The sequence below is a fragment of the Physeter macrocephalus genome, chromosome 18 (genome assembly GCF_002837175.3).
Source record: "Physeter macrocephalus isolate SW-GA chromosome 18, ASM283717v5, whole genome shotgun sequence".
NCBI lineage: Eukaryota > Metazoa > Chordata > Mammalia > Artiodactyla > Physeteridae > Physeter > Physeter macrocephalus.
The window spans coordinates 41,625,047-41,640,046 of NC_041231.1; the positions used below are offsets into that span (position 1 = coordinate 41,625,047).

The 15,000-nt window shown below is 40.4% G+C and overlaps 1 protein-coding gene across 1 annotated transcript in view; it reads left to right on the plus strand.

Moving 5' to 3' along the window:
• The window catches only part of DOCK3 (dedicator of cytokinesis 3), a 463,183-nt gene that overhangs the window by 332,441 nt on the left and 115,742 nt on the right, over window positions 1–15,000 (plus strand). Inside the window, exon 14 of the mRNA XM_028479808.2 lies at window positions 14,330–14,418. Coding sequence (XP_028335609.1) covers window positions 14,330–14,418 — 89 coding nt within the window. The remainder of the gene's footprint in view (window positions 1–14,329; window positions 14,419–15,000) is intronic.

Below are 15,000 nucleotides of genomic sequence, written 5' to 3' on the forward strand. Positions count from 1 at the left end.
TAACAGCATCATTGAGCACTCACCTGGGCTGTTACCTCTTTTTTACATATGAGGGAGACAGGACACAGAGTGGTGAGGCACGTGCCTGAGCAGCCTTGTTAAGAGACCATACTCTTAGCCACTTGCTCTCCTACCTCTACACAGGGTGAGCATAATTTATCATCTAAATCAGTACGTGCTGATAGTCAAATGGAGTGCTGTTGCTTGCCAGGGCAGCAGATGTAACTGGAGTATCCCAGCTCACCAGGCTGTATGATTCTTCCAGTGCTAAAAAAAAAAAAAAGAAAAAAAGATTTGTCCAACAAACAGAATACATCTTTTCCAGGGCCCCCATGGAACATTTTACAAAAATTATTCTTAGAAAAAATTTTCATAAATTCCACATGGCACAAGCCACACGCTGATCACAGTGCAGTTAGCATATTAGTCATCCAGAGGGGAAAGACCTTACAATAATTCTGATATCAAAAAACGTAGGGCTTCCCTGGTGGCGCAGTGGTTGAGAGTCCGCCTGTCAATGCAGGGAACACAGGTTCGTGCCCCGGTTCGGGAAGATCCCACATGCCGTGGAGCGGCTGGGCCCGTGAGCCATGGCCACTGAGCCTGCGCGTCCGGAGCCTGCGCTCCACAACGGGAGAGGCCACAACAGTGAGAGGTCCGCGTACCGAGAAAAAAAAAAAAAAAAAAGATAACTTGACAAAGGTCAACCTTAATTCCCAATTATTTAACAATTTTGGCTTAGTAAACTAAGAATAAAAATGCTGCTTGTTGCAGTTTGAGGGGGCTAATGGATATCAGTAGATTGGTTTTGAGATCAGAATGTTAAGTGGGTGTAGATTTAAATGGATGTACCAATGTAGAGTCACATAGATACATGTGACTTATATTTTTTTAAATAAATTTATAGTGTGTATATATATGTAAGCGGTATGGATAAATGTGACACCTTTATTAGCAACAAAGACAACCCTCAGAATGGGAGAAAATATTTGCAAATGAAGCAACCGACAAGGGATTAATCTCCAAAATATACAAATAGCTCATGCAGCTCAATCAAAAAAACAAATAACCCAATCAGAAAATGGGCAGAAGATCTAAATAGACATTTCTCCAATGAAGACATACAGATGGCTAAAAAGCACATGAAAAGATGCTCAACATCACTAATTATTAGAGAAATGCAAATCAAAACTACAATGAGGTGTCACCTCACACTGGTCAGAATGGCCATCATCAAAATATCTACAAACAGTAAATGCTGGAAAGGGTGTGGAGAAAAGCGAACCTTCCTGCACTGTTGGTGGGAGTGTAAATTGGTACAGCCACTATGGAGAACAATATGGAGGTTCCTTAAACTAAAAATAGAACTACCATATGAATTTGGACTTGTGCAGATAATCCAGGATGATCTCATCTCAAGATCCTCAACTTAATTACAACTGCAAAGACACTTTTTCCAAATAAGGAAACATTCACATTTCTAGGGATTAGGATATGGACATATCTTTTTAGTGACCACCATTCAACCCATTCTAACTTTTGATTAACATTAACCCTGAATTAGAAAGACTTTTAAAGTCACAGTCAGTGTGGAGCCTGTTGGTGCAGGGATTGTGTGCTGTCTGCAAACAGGTTGCTCCCAAAAGAGGGAAGAGGCAGATCTGAGATGTTCATGTATGGATCCTTCTCCTAGAGCAGTGGCCAAAGAAGTCACTCCTTTTCCCAGGAAAGTGATGGAAGGGGTGGAAGTGTTACTCACATAAGGCTTTTCACCACCTGGAAAGAGGAATAAAAATAAGTATTCTTGCTAAAGCACTATAATTTTACATATATGTGTGTAAATATACATATATATGCTGTTTGACTTCCTTTTTAATTGACTGTATTAAATAAACATATATGTTACAAAATAAGAAATAGTTTAAATTTTTCATGAGTGAAAAGGCATTTTCTTATGACCCATGAGAGACCATACAAAAAGAATCAGATTGGTTGATTTGTGTCAGCTTGGTCTTAGGGACTCTGTCAAACTGGACCATTTTAACAGAAATGCGGGCTTCTCAATGCTTCTCTCTTCTTTTACACTATCGGTAAGGACTGCATGAACCAGTTGTCAGCATCTGTAGTGTTCCTAAATCTGTAGATTGTTGCCTATTTTCTAGCTTATTAGGACTTGCCACCAAATAAATGCCAAAATAAAGCAAGTCACACCCAAAGAGAAAGATTTTTTTAGTATCATAGTAGACTTTATTTTATTTAAAAAAAAAATTTTTGGCCACACCGTGCAGCATGTGGGATCTTAGTTCCCTGACCAGGGATCAAACCTGTGCCCTCTGCATTGGAAGCACGGAGTCTTAACCACTGGACCACCAGGGAAGTCCCAAAAGTAGACTTTATTTTTTAATTCTTTTAAAAAATTGTTTTATTGAAGCGTAGTTGATTTACAGTGTTTCAAGTGTATAGCAAAATGATTCAGTTATACATATATATATTCTTTTTCAGATTCTTTTCCATTATAGGTTATTACAAGATACTGAATATAGTTCCTTGTGCTATACAGTAGATCCTTATTGTTTATGTGTTTTATATATAGTAGTCTGTATCTGTTAATCACAAATTCCAAATTTTTTTTTTTTTTTTTTTTTTTTTATCGGCAGGCGGACTCTCAACCACTGCGCCACCAGGGAAGCCCACAAATTCCACATTTATCCCTCCTTACCCCTTTGATGACCATAAGTTTGTTTTCTATGTCTGTGAGTCTATTTCTGTTTTATAAATAAGTTCATTTGTATCAATTTTCTGGGATCCACATGTAAGTGATAGCATATGATATTTTTCTTTTTCTGTCTGACTTATTTCACTTAATATGATAATCTCTAGGTCCATCCTTGTTGCTGCAAATGGCATTATTTCATTCTTTTTTATGGCTGAGTAATATTCCATGTATATATGTACCACATCTTCTTTATCCATTCCTCTGTCAATGGACATTTAGGTTGCTTCCATGTCTTGGCTGTAGTAAATAGTGCTGCAGTGAACACTGAGGTGCATGTATCTTTTCTAGTTAGAGCTTTCTCCAGATATATGCCCAGGAGTGGGATTGCAGGATCATATGGTAGGTCTATTTTTAGTTTTTTAAGGAACCTCCATGCTGTTCTCCATAATGGCTGCACCAATTTACATTCCCACCAACAGTGTAGGAAGGTTCCCTTTTCTCCACACCCTCTCCAGCATTTATTATTTGTAGGCTTTTTGATGATGGTCATTGTGACCAGTGTGAGGTAATCCCTCATTGTAGGTTTGATTTGCATTCCTCTAATTATCAGTGATATTGAGCATCTTTTCATGTGCCTGTTGGCCATCTGGATCTCTTCTTTGGAGAAATGTCTATTTAGGTCTTCTGCCCATTTTTTGATTGGGTTGTTCGTTATTTATTTATTTAAGATATTGAGCTATATAAGTTGTTTGTATATTTTGGAAATTAAGCCTTTGTCGGTTGCATCATTTGCAAATGTTTTCTCCCATTCCATGGGTTGTATGTTCGTTTTGTTTATGGTTTCCTTTGCTGTACAAAAGCTTTTAAGTTTAATTAGATCCCATTTGTTTATTTTTGTTTTTGTTTCAGTTACTCTAGGAGATGGATCCAAAAAAATATTACTGTGATTTATGTCAGAGAGTGTCCTGCCCATCTTTTCCTCTAGGACTTTTATATATTTAGGTCTTTAATCCATTTTGAATTTATTTTTGTTTATGATATTAGAGAATGTTCTAATTCCATTCTTTTACATGTACCTGTCCAGTTTTCCCAGCACCACCTCCTGAAGAGACCATCTTTTCTCCATTGTATTGGTATATTCTTGCCTCCTTTGTTGAAAACTAATTGACTGTAAGTGTGCGGGTTTATTTCTGGGCTCTCTATCCTGTTCCATTGATCTCTATGTCTGTTTTCTGTGACAGTAACATACTATTTTGATAAATTCAGCTTTGTAGTATAGTCTGAAATCCTCCAGCTCCATTCTTCTTAAGATTTTTCTGGCTATTCAGGGTCTTTTGTGTTTCCATACAAATTTTTAAATTTTTTGCTCCAGTTCTGTGAAAAATGCCATTGGTAGTTTGGTGGGGATTGCACTGAATCAGTAGATTGCCTTGGGTAGTATAGTCATTTTAACAATATTAATCCTCCCAATCCAAGAATACAGTATATCTTTCCATCTGTTTGTGTGGTCTTCAATTTTTTTCATCAGCATCTTACAGTTTTCAGAGGACAGGTCTTTTTCCACCTTAGGTATGTTTATTCCTAGGTATTTCATTATTTTTGATGTGATGGTAAATGGGGTTATTTCCTTAATTTCTCTTTCTAATAGTTCATTGCTATTGTATAGAAATGCAACAGATTTCTGTTTATTAACTTTCATCCAGCAACTTTACCGAATTCATTGATGAGCTCTAGTAGCTTTCTGGTGGCGTCTTTAGGATTTTCTATGTATAGTATCATGACACTGGCAAACAGTGACAGTTTTACTTTTTCCTTTCCAATTTGGATTCCTTTTATTTCTTTTTCTTCTCTCATTGCTGTGGCTAGGATTTCCAAAATTATGTTGAATAAAAGTGGCAAGAGTGGACATCCTTGTCTTGTTCCTGATCTTAGAGGGAATGCTTTCGGCTTTTCACTGTTGAGTATGATAGTTGTGAGTTTGTCATTTATGACCTTTATTATGTTGAGGTGTGTTCCCTCTATGCCAGCTTTCTGAAGAGTTTTTATCATAAATGATGTTGAATTTCATCAAAAGCTTTTTCTGCATCTATTGAGATGATCATATGGTTTTTATTCTTCAATATGTTAGTGTGGTGTATCACATTGATTGATTTGTGGATATTGAAAAATCCTTGCATTTCTAGGATAAATCCCACTTGACCATGGTGTATGATCCTTTTAATATATTGTTGGAGTCAGTTTGCTAGTATTTTGTTGAGGATTTTAGTGTCTTTGTTCATCAGTGATATTGACCTGTAATTTTCTTTTTTTATGATATCTTTGTCTGGTTTTCGTATCAGGGTGATCGTGGCCTCATAGGATGAATTTGGAAGTGTTGTTTTCTCTGCAGTTTTTTTGGAATAGTTTCAGAAGGATGGGTGTTTGGTGGAATTTAAATTTAAATGTTTGGTGGAATTTACCTATGAAGCCATCTAGTCCTGGACTTTTGTTTATCGGGAGTTTTTAAATTACTGATTCATTTTCAGTACTGATAATTGGTCTGTTCATATTTTCTATTTCTTCCTAGTTAAGTCTTGGAATATTGTACCTTTCTAAGAATTTGTCCATTTCTTCTAGGTTGTCCATTTTATTGGCATATAATTGCTCATAGTAGTCTCTTATGATCCTTTGTATTTCTGTGGTGCTGGTTGTAACTTCTCCTTTTCCATTTTTGATATCATTGATTTGGGCCCTCTCCCTTTTTCTTCTTGATGAGTCTGGCTAAAGGTTTATCCATTTTGTTTATATTTGCCAAGAACCAGCTTTTAGTTTCATCGATCTTTTCTATTTTTTTTTTAGTCTCTATTTATTTATTTTTGCTCTGATTTTATGATTTCTTTCCTTCTACTAACTTTGGATTTTGTTTGTTCTTTTTTCTCTAGTTGCTTTAGGTGTAGGGTTAGGTTGTTTATTTGAGATTTTTCTTGTTTCCTGAGGTAAGCTTGTATCGCTATAAACTTCCTTCTTAGAACTGCTTTTGCTGCACCCCATAGGTTTTGGATCATCTTGTTTTCATTTGTGTCTAGGTATTTTTTAATTTCCTCTTCAGTTTCTTCAGTGATCCACTGGTTGTTTAGTAACATATTGTTTAGCCTCCACATGTTTGTGTTTTTTGCAGTTTTTTTCTTGTGGTTGATTTCTAGCCTCATAGCATTGTGGTTGGAAAAGATGTTTGATATGATTTTAGGTTTCTTAAATTTACTGAGGCTTGCCTTGTGGCCCAGCATGTGTTCTGTCCTGGAGAATGTTCCACGTGCACTTGAAAAGAATGTGTATTCTGCTGCTTTCAGATGGAATGCTCTGTAAATATTAATTAAATCCATCTGGTCTAACATGTCATTTAAGGCCTGTGTTTCCTTTTTGATTTTCTGTCTGGATAATGTGTCCATTGATGTAAGTGAGGTATTTTTAAAATAAATTTATTTATTAATTAATTTATTTTTGGCTCCATTGGGTCTTTGTTGCTGCTCATGCGGGCTTTCTCTAGTTGTGGCTAGCGGGGGCTACTCTTCGTTGCGGTGCGCAGGCTTCTCATTGCGGTGGCTTCTCTAGGTGTGTGGGCTTTGGTAGTTGCAGCCCACAGGCTCAGTAGTTGTGACGCACAGGCTTAGTTGCTCCGCAGCATGTGGAATCTTCCCAGACCAGGGCTCGAACCCGTTTCCCCTGCTTTGGCAGATGGATTCTTTTTTTATTTGCGTTACGTGGGCCTCTCACTGTTGTGGCCTCTCCCGTCGTGGAGCACAGGCTCCAGACGCGCAGGCTCAGCAGCCATGGCTCACGGGCCCAGCCTCTCCGCGGCATTTGGGATCTTCCCAGACCGGGGCATGAACCCGTGTCCCCTGCATCGGCAGGCAGACTCTCAACCACTGCACCACCAGGGAAGCCCATTGGCAGGCAGATTTTTTTTTTTTTAATAATTCATCTATTTTATTTATTTTTGGCTGCTTTGGGTCTCCGTTGGTGCACGCGGGCCCTCTCCAGTTGTGGAGAGCGTGGGCCACTCTTCTCTGCGGTGCGCATGCCTATTGTGGTGGCTTCTCTTGTTGCGGAGCATGGGCTCCAGACTCACGGACTTCAGTAGTTGTGGCACGCGGGCTCAGCAGTCATGGCACACGGGCTCAGTAGCTCCGCAGCACGTGGGATCCTCCCGGACCAGGGCCCGAACTTGCGTCTCCCGCATTGGCAGGCAGATTCTTAACCACTATGCCACCAGGGAAGCCCCTGGCAGATGGATTCTTAACTACTGCACCAGCAGGGACATCCCCTAAGTGGGGTATTAAAGTCCCCTACTATTATTGTGTTACCATTGATTCCTTCTTTTATTTTTGTTAATATTTGCCTTATATAGAGAAGTGCTCCTATGTTGGGTGCATATATATTTACAGTTGTTACATCTTCTTCTTGGATTGATCCCTTGATCATTATGTAGTGTCTTTCTGTGTTGGGTGCATATATATTTATCATTGTTATATCTTCTTTTTGGATTGATCTCTTGATTATTATGTAGAGTCCTTCCTTGTTTCTTATAACAGTCTTTATTTTAAAGTCTATTTTGTCTGATACAAGTATTGCTACTCTGGCTTTCTTTTGATTTCCATTTGCATGGAATGTCTTTTTCCATACCCTCACTTTCAGTCTGTATGTGTCTCTAGATCTGATATGAGTCTTTTGTAGGCAGCATATATGGGTCCTGTTTTTGTATCCATTCAGCCAGTGTGTGTCTTTTGGTTGGAGCATTTAGCCTATTTACATTTAAAGTAATTATTGATATGTATGTTCCTATTGCCATTTTAATTGTTTTGGATTTGTTTTTGTAGGTCTTATTTTCCCCTTTTTCTTTTGCTCTCTTCTCTTGTGATTTGCTGACTATCTTTAGTGTTATGTTTGGATTCCTTTTTCTTTTTTGTGTGTATATCTGTTATAAATTTTTGTTTGCAATTACGTCAGGTGTTTGTATAGCTGTCTTTGTATATACGTGATTGTTCTAAGTTGCTGATCTCTTAATTTCAGATGCATTTTAGATACCTTGCATTTGTACTCTTCTTCTCTCATGATTACTGTTTTTGATATCATATTTTACATCTAATTGTTTTGTGTATCTCTTAACTGCTTATTGTGGATACAGGTGATTTTATCACTCTTGTGTTTTAACCTCTCTATGAGCTTTGTTTGTGGATATTTTCTACCTTTACTGTATGTTTCCCATTACCAATGAGCTTTTTCATTCTGTAATTTTCTTGTTTCTAGTGGTGGCCTTTTCTTTTTCACCTAGAGAAGTTCCTTTAACATTTGTTGTAAAGCTGGTTTGGTGGTGCTGAATTCTTTAGCTTTTGCTTGTCTGTAAAGCTTTGATTTCTCCTTCTAATCTGAGAGCCTTGCTGGGTAGAGTATTCTTGGTTGTAGGTTCTTCCCTTTCATCACTTTAAATATATCATACCATTCCCTTCTAGCCTGCTGAGTTTCTGCTGAAAAATTGGCTGATAGTATTATGGGAGTTCCCTTGTATGTTATTTGTTGCTTTCCCCTAGCTGCTTTTAGTATTCTCTATCATTAATTTTTGTCATTTTGATTACAATGTATCTTGTCTATTCCTCTTTGGGTTAATCCTGTATGGGACTCTGTGCTTCTTGGACTTGGGTGACTGTTTCCTTTCCCAGATTAGGGAGGTTTTCAGCTGTTATCTCTTCAGATATTTTCTTGGGCCCTTTCTCTCTTCTCCTGGGACCCCTGTAATGTGAATATTAGCAGACTTGATGTTGTCCCAGAGGTCTCTTAATCTGTCCTGACTTCTGTTATTCTTCTTTCTTTTTTCTGTTCAGCAGCAGTGATTTCCATTACTCTGTCTTCCCAGCTCACTGATCCATTCTTCTGATTCATTTAGTCTACTGTTGATTCCTTCAGTGCATTTTTCATTTCAGTTATTGTATTCTTCATCTCTGTTTGGTTGTTCTTTATATTTTCTAACTCTTTGTTAAAAAATTTCTGACTTCTTTTTCTGTGCATCCATTCTTCTCTCGAGTTCTTTGATCATCTTTACGATCATTACTCTGAACGCCTTGGGTAGGTTGCCTGTCTCCACTTCACTTAGTTGTTCTTCTGGGATTTTATCTTGTTCCTTCGTCTGAAACATATTTCTCATTTTGTCTCAGTTGCTATTTGTATTTTTATGTATGTGGTAGCTTAGTTACTTTTCTTGACCTTGGAGAAGCGGCCCTCTGTAGGAAGCGTCCTATGCATCCCAGCAGTTCGCACCCCTGTCACCCAAGCTGTATGCTCTAAGGGTTCACTCGAAGAGGGCTACATGGGTCCTTCTGTTTTGGTGGGCTAACTGTGTGGATGATCTGATAGGCCCCTAGTCTGGTTGGTTGCCAGAACCTGCTTTGTGTGGATGCTACTGGCTGCTGTTTAGCAGGGCCTGGTCATGAGGTGGCTGGTTGCACAATCCTACATCACCCCCAGGGCTAGTGCTGGCTTACTGGTGGGTGGGGTCAGAGTCCTGAAGACTCTAGGGCTGTTTCCCTCCCACTGGCAGGTGAAGCCAGATCCTGGGGTTAGTGCTGGTCTACTAGCAAGCAGAGCTTGTTCCTGGAGTCTGGCTGCAGCCCAGGGATCCCAGAGCTCATTTCAGTTGTTTTGTGGGAGGATGTTGGTTCCTGACACAGTTGGGTATGGGTTCTGGTGTGTCCTGAAGGTTGCATTGGCCCGCTAGTGGGCCAGGCCAGGGCCCAGCTGATCCCAGGGTAGGGTCTGCCCTGTATTGAGGGGTTGTAGTTTTCTTGCTTCTGGTGTCTGCCCCCTTGTGGATGAGGTTCGTCTAGAGGCTTGATCTGGCTTCCTGCTGGGAGGGGCTAGTGCCTGTCCACTGGTGGGTACAGCTCCATCTTGGCCCTCTGGTGGGATGGGCCATGTCTAGGGGCAAGCCCAGAGGTAGCAATGGGCTCTTTAGTCTTTAGGCAGCCTGTCTGCTGATCGTTGGCACTGTGTCCCCACCCAGTTAGTTGTTTGGCCTAAAGTGTCCCAGCAGTGCTGCCTAGAGGCTGTTGGGTAGGGCCAGGTCTTGGAACTAAAGAGCCAAGAAGTCAGCCATCAACAGTGTTCCCCAGTATGTTTGCCACCAGTGTCTGTGTCCCCAGGGTGAGTTTCATCCACCCCTGACCTCTCCAGGAGACGCTCCAAAACCAGCAGGAAGGTCTGGCCCAGGCTCCTGTCAAATTATTTTTTTTGCCCTATGTGCTGGTGCACATGAGCTTTTGTGTGAAAAAAAAAAGGGAGCTTTTTTCACTCCCTTTAAGAGTGAAGTCTCTATTTTAAGTAAGCCCCACTGGCCTTCAAAACCAAATGCTCTGGGGGCTCGTCTTGCCAGTGCTGGGCTGGGGAGCCTGACGTGGGGCTCAGAACTCTCACTCCTATGGTAGAACCTCTGCAATATAATTATTCTCCAGTTTGTGGGTCACCTATCTGGAGATATGGGGTTTGATTATGAGTCTTCCCTTCTTCTTGTCTCGTTGTGGTTCCTTCTTTATGTCTTTGGCTGTAGAAGATCTTTTCTGGTAGGTTCCAGTATTTTTTATCAATCGTTGTTCTGCAAATAGTTGTGATTTTGGTGTGAGAAGAGGTGAGCTCAGAGTGCTTTTATTCTGCCATCTTGGCCACTCTCCAAGAAAGAATTTTAATATGGATTATTTGCACTAAATTAAGTTTTAAGCCATAGTCAAAACTGAATAGTTGCAGTTAGATGAAGGTAGACAGAATGGGAATTCTGACCGGTGTCAGGGAGACAAGTACACTGAAGCCTGGTGTGGGAGTAAGGTTTTCAGGGTCACAGAACTCTGCAGCTTCTTTCTCTCTACCCCTCCACCCTCACCCCTGTCCTGCTTTGGGTCCAGACAGACCTGTGTTTAGACTACAGCTTCACCTCACTCTCCTCATCTGTAAGATGAACATGAGAATACCTATCTTAGTGAAATAAAATATGGGAGAATATCCTGATCATTACCTACCTATATTAGGCATCCTAAAAAAGCAGACTTAAAGGTCTTACAAACAACCCTTTAAAACTTCTTGAATACTTTTTTGGGTTGCCCACCTTGGGGAAAGATGAGAAGAAAGTTGGGTGAATACCCGTGAGAAACACAGAAATCAAGAAGATAAGGAGGTAGTAGGGAAGAGGCAAGTGGTAAAGTGTGCTCTAGTACATGAGTGAATAAGAACAGTATTCTGAACACTCTTTGCTGAGCAGAATCTGCACACCTGCTCTGATGCTTTGGAATGCTTAGTGATCCCATGTAGAAAACCAAAAACCTCTCACCCCTCTGTGTTAACCCTTGAGTAAAATCCCTGGACATGTAGTGGTTGAAGTGCTACTTCATTGCCTGTGCTGGTTACCTCCTCTGTGAGGAAGGTGTGCCACAGAGGCACACAGACCTGCTTTAGATTACAATCCCTCATGAGTCTTATGATTGAGGACAAACTATCAACATCAGTAATCATGCTCTAAATACTAATTTGATTGAATACAACTTAATCATGCTTCATTATAATTATAACTCATTTGGTTAACAAATGCTTACGTTTATATTTTTTCCTTACAAAATATCCTAGTGATTGGCTAAAATATGCTGATGATACCACATCCATTTAGTTTCACATGATTTGAGTAGCTCCCTTGGCATTCTAGAAAGGGAGATAATTGAAAGGCCAGTTAAGAGGTGATTACACTGGTCTGGAAGAGAGGTGGTAATGGCTGAACCAAGGCCATGAAGAAGAGAGGTCAGATGTGGCAGATCTTAAGATAACAAAATCTACAGGACGTGATGACAGCTGGAAGAGTTCTGGTTTAGTGAACTAGTGGGTTCTACTCAGAAGGAGTCTCTAGGAGCAGACAGGTGGGTAGCAAATGATAAGCTGTCTTGTGGCCATGCAGGTCAGGAACTTAGGGGTGAGTCTGGGCTGGAGACACTGCTTTGGGTCTTGTCTGCTTTTGGGGGTGGTTGAAACCATGGGAGCAGGTGAGATTGCCCAGAAAACTTATATGGTAGGAAGGAAATGGGCTTCAAATGCAGATCTCTGAAGACCAATGATAGTTAAGGGGTATACAAAGGGAGAGGAGTACAGGGGACAAGCCATCAGGTGTCTGGCATCTGAATTGTATGTGTCGGGTGGAAAAGTACATGTCAGTGAAATAATACACATTGTCACTGTTGATGTGGTTGATAAAGCATCAGTTCACTGGTTCTATACTGCCAAAGAACCAGTGAGTGTTTTATTGGAGAAATACTGAAATTATACCACCCATTGGAGAGAGGGAGTTAATTTTCAAGACTTTTTTTTTTCTTTTGGTTTTATTTATTTATTTGGATTCTTTGTGTGTGTGTGTTTTTGTTTGTTTGTTTTTTTGTCGTACGCGGGCCTCTCACTGTTGTGGCCTCTCCCGTTGCGGAGCACAGCCTCCGGACGCGCAGACTCAGTGGCCATGGATCACGGGCCTAGCCGCTCCGCGGCATGTGGGATCCTCCCGGACGGGGGCACAAACGAACCCGTGTCCCCTGCACCGGCAGGCGGACTCTCAACCACTGCGCCACCAGGGAAGCCCTGTGTGTGTATTTTATATATATATATATATATACTTGAGATGTTAGTGTGTTACCTTTATATATTTATATATTGTATTATGATTGCCAGTCAAGCAATATTTATCACATTGCATCGTTATAGTACAATATTATTGTCTGTATTCATTATACTGTGCATTAGTCAAGACTCTTATTTTGAAGTGGGGGGGAGTACACTATTTATAACAAACTATAGTCAGATTTCTATTAAAGAAAGTAACTACTGATTTTGTAAACCTAGAAAGTGACAAAAATCTGACAGCAAGACAAGTCTCAGTCCTCACCAGCTGGGCACTTCTCTGATGTATTGACTGATTGGAAGAGCTGAGACAGTGTGCGTGTCAGACAGGAAGGGCTAGACTTGCTGCTGCCAGCACCTCTCACTTTTGATTTCCAACTGAGTTGCTAATCACAAGTGATCATTTTAAAGAACACTCTCCCGCTTCCTTTCCTTGGAAGGAATTCTGTGAGCAGAAGTTATCCTCACAGCTCTGGACTTTGAGAACCTTATCTTTGACAATTCTTTGTAACATCTCTGAGTAAGTGAGGCTTATTTCTACTAAGGAGTCTGAAGAGCTACTGATTAAGAAAAATTTGTCTAGTGACCAACCTCCTTTATCTCTGAATGGTCTCTATACAAACTCTTTTATTTAGAAACCTGTTGTGCTGGGGCTTCCCTGGTGGCGCAGTGGTTGAGAGTCCGCCTGCCGATGCAGGGCACACGAGTTCGTGCCCCGGTCCGGGAAGATCCCATATGCCGCGGAGCGGCTAGGCTCGTGAGCCACGGCCACTGAGCCTGCGCGTCCGGAGCCTGTGCTCCGCAACGGGAGAGGCCACAACAGTGAGAGGCCAACGTAACGCAAAAAAAAAAAAAAAAAAAAAAAAAGTAAGAAGCCTGTTGTGCTTCACACTGCTGGATGGCACATGATATAACTCTTGCTGGAGTTTCCTCTTGCTGTGGCTGGACTACACACTTCTAAGTTACCATGGAAAGATCCTGTGTGGTTTCCTTTGTGCATGGGCTCTGTTTTCTGGTGTCAGTGGGTTCTCCCTATCCAACAGGGGAAGGGAGGGGCCAAGGCTGTGGAGACTCTGGGTGTTACATGGAATTTTCAAGAGATGATTCTAATCTCATTTCAGTTGTTTCATCAAGTTGTCTACAGTAGGATGAGGAATTCCTTCCTAGTCTCTGTTCCTAAACCATACCAAGTGGTTGTATGACTGCAGCTTTCTTGGAATTTTCCTTTAGAGGGGAAGACTCTAAAAATGTCAGAAATTAATAGAGGTGCAGTGTTGTTCCTCCATTCTCTGTTTTCTCCCAATCCTGAAGTCCCTAGGAAAGAACTTTATTCTTATATATTTAGGCATCCAGCCTTCTCTACTAAGCTCTCCTTCCCTTTGACTACAGAGGATTTCACGGTGAACCAAGCCCACTACTCTCCCAAACTTTTCTTCTTATCTTGGTCTGGCTGAAATACAGCCACAGGCAAATATTAACATTGCCCTGAGCTTAGCAGGATTTTTCTCTGGGGCCATTACAGCCACAGTTGAATGACAACGTAGAGCAAGTGTGACATGGAAGTTTGTAAACAGCAGTACTTGTTGAAAGGAACGGTTTTTTCCTCTATCAGGAGCTTTCCTCTAGCGCCTAGTTTTAAGGGTGTATAAGGGACTAAAAAAGAAAAAAACTTGTCATGTGGGAAAGTGTTACTTCAGAGAATAGGATATTTTGCCACTCAAAAATATTTGCAGAGGTTCATTTTAGAGTTTCTACTATTTCCCCAAATATGAATCTTCTGTGTGCCTTACCAGAAAATGAGCCTTGTCTAATTTAGTAAAATATATGTTCATTTCTTTAGGAAAGTGAGTTTGAAGTATCCTTTCAAACTTAGTGCTACACATTGAACGTCAGACCAGATGTTTAAAACTGTTGAGAATCATAATGCCTGTCCTTCTGTTGCAGGTGCAACAACGAGAGTGAGTGGTCCCAGATCCACGAGAATATCATCCGCAAGTCCAGCGCCAAGTACTCTGCCCCCAGCGCCAGTCATGGTAACGTGCTTCTCTGGCTAGGAGACTTTGTGTTGAATTTGCAGTTGCTGATCATACACACCTTAGTTGATTTGTGCTGATCAGTTGCCAGATGTAAAGTTCAGTCTCCTACAGACATTTATTCTCCTGTTCAGGCAATTTCTCTTTCTTTTTGTGATAATTTGAGACCTTCCCTAATCACTTTTTAAAAAAATTTTTATTGGAGTATAGTTAATTTACAATGTGTGTTAGTTTCTGCTGTACAGCAAAGTGAATCAGTTATACCTATACATATATCCACTCTTTTTTAAGATTCTTTTCCCATATAAGTCATCACAGAGTATTGAGTAGAGTTCCCTGTGCTATATAGTAGGTCCTTATTAGTTATCTAGTTTATATATAGTAGTGTGTATGCATCAATCCCAATCTCCCATTTTATCCCTCCCCCATCCCCCCTAGAAACCATAAGTTTGTTTCCTACATCTATAACTATTTGTTTTACAAATACATTCATTTGTACCGTTTTTTGTTTGTTTGTTTGTTTTAACATCTTTATTGGAGTATAATTGCTTTACAATGGTGTGTTAGTTTCTGCTTTACAAC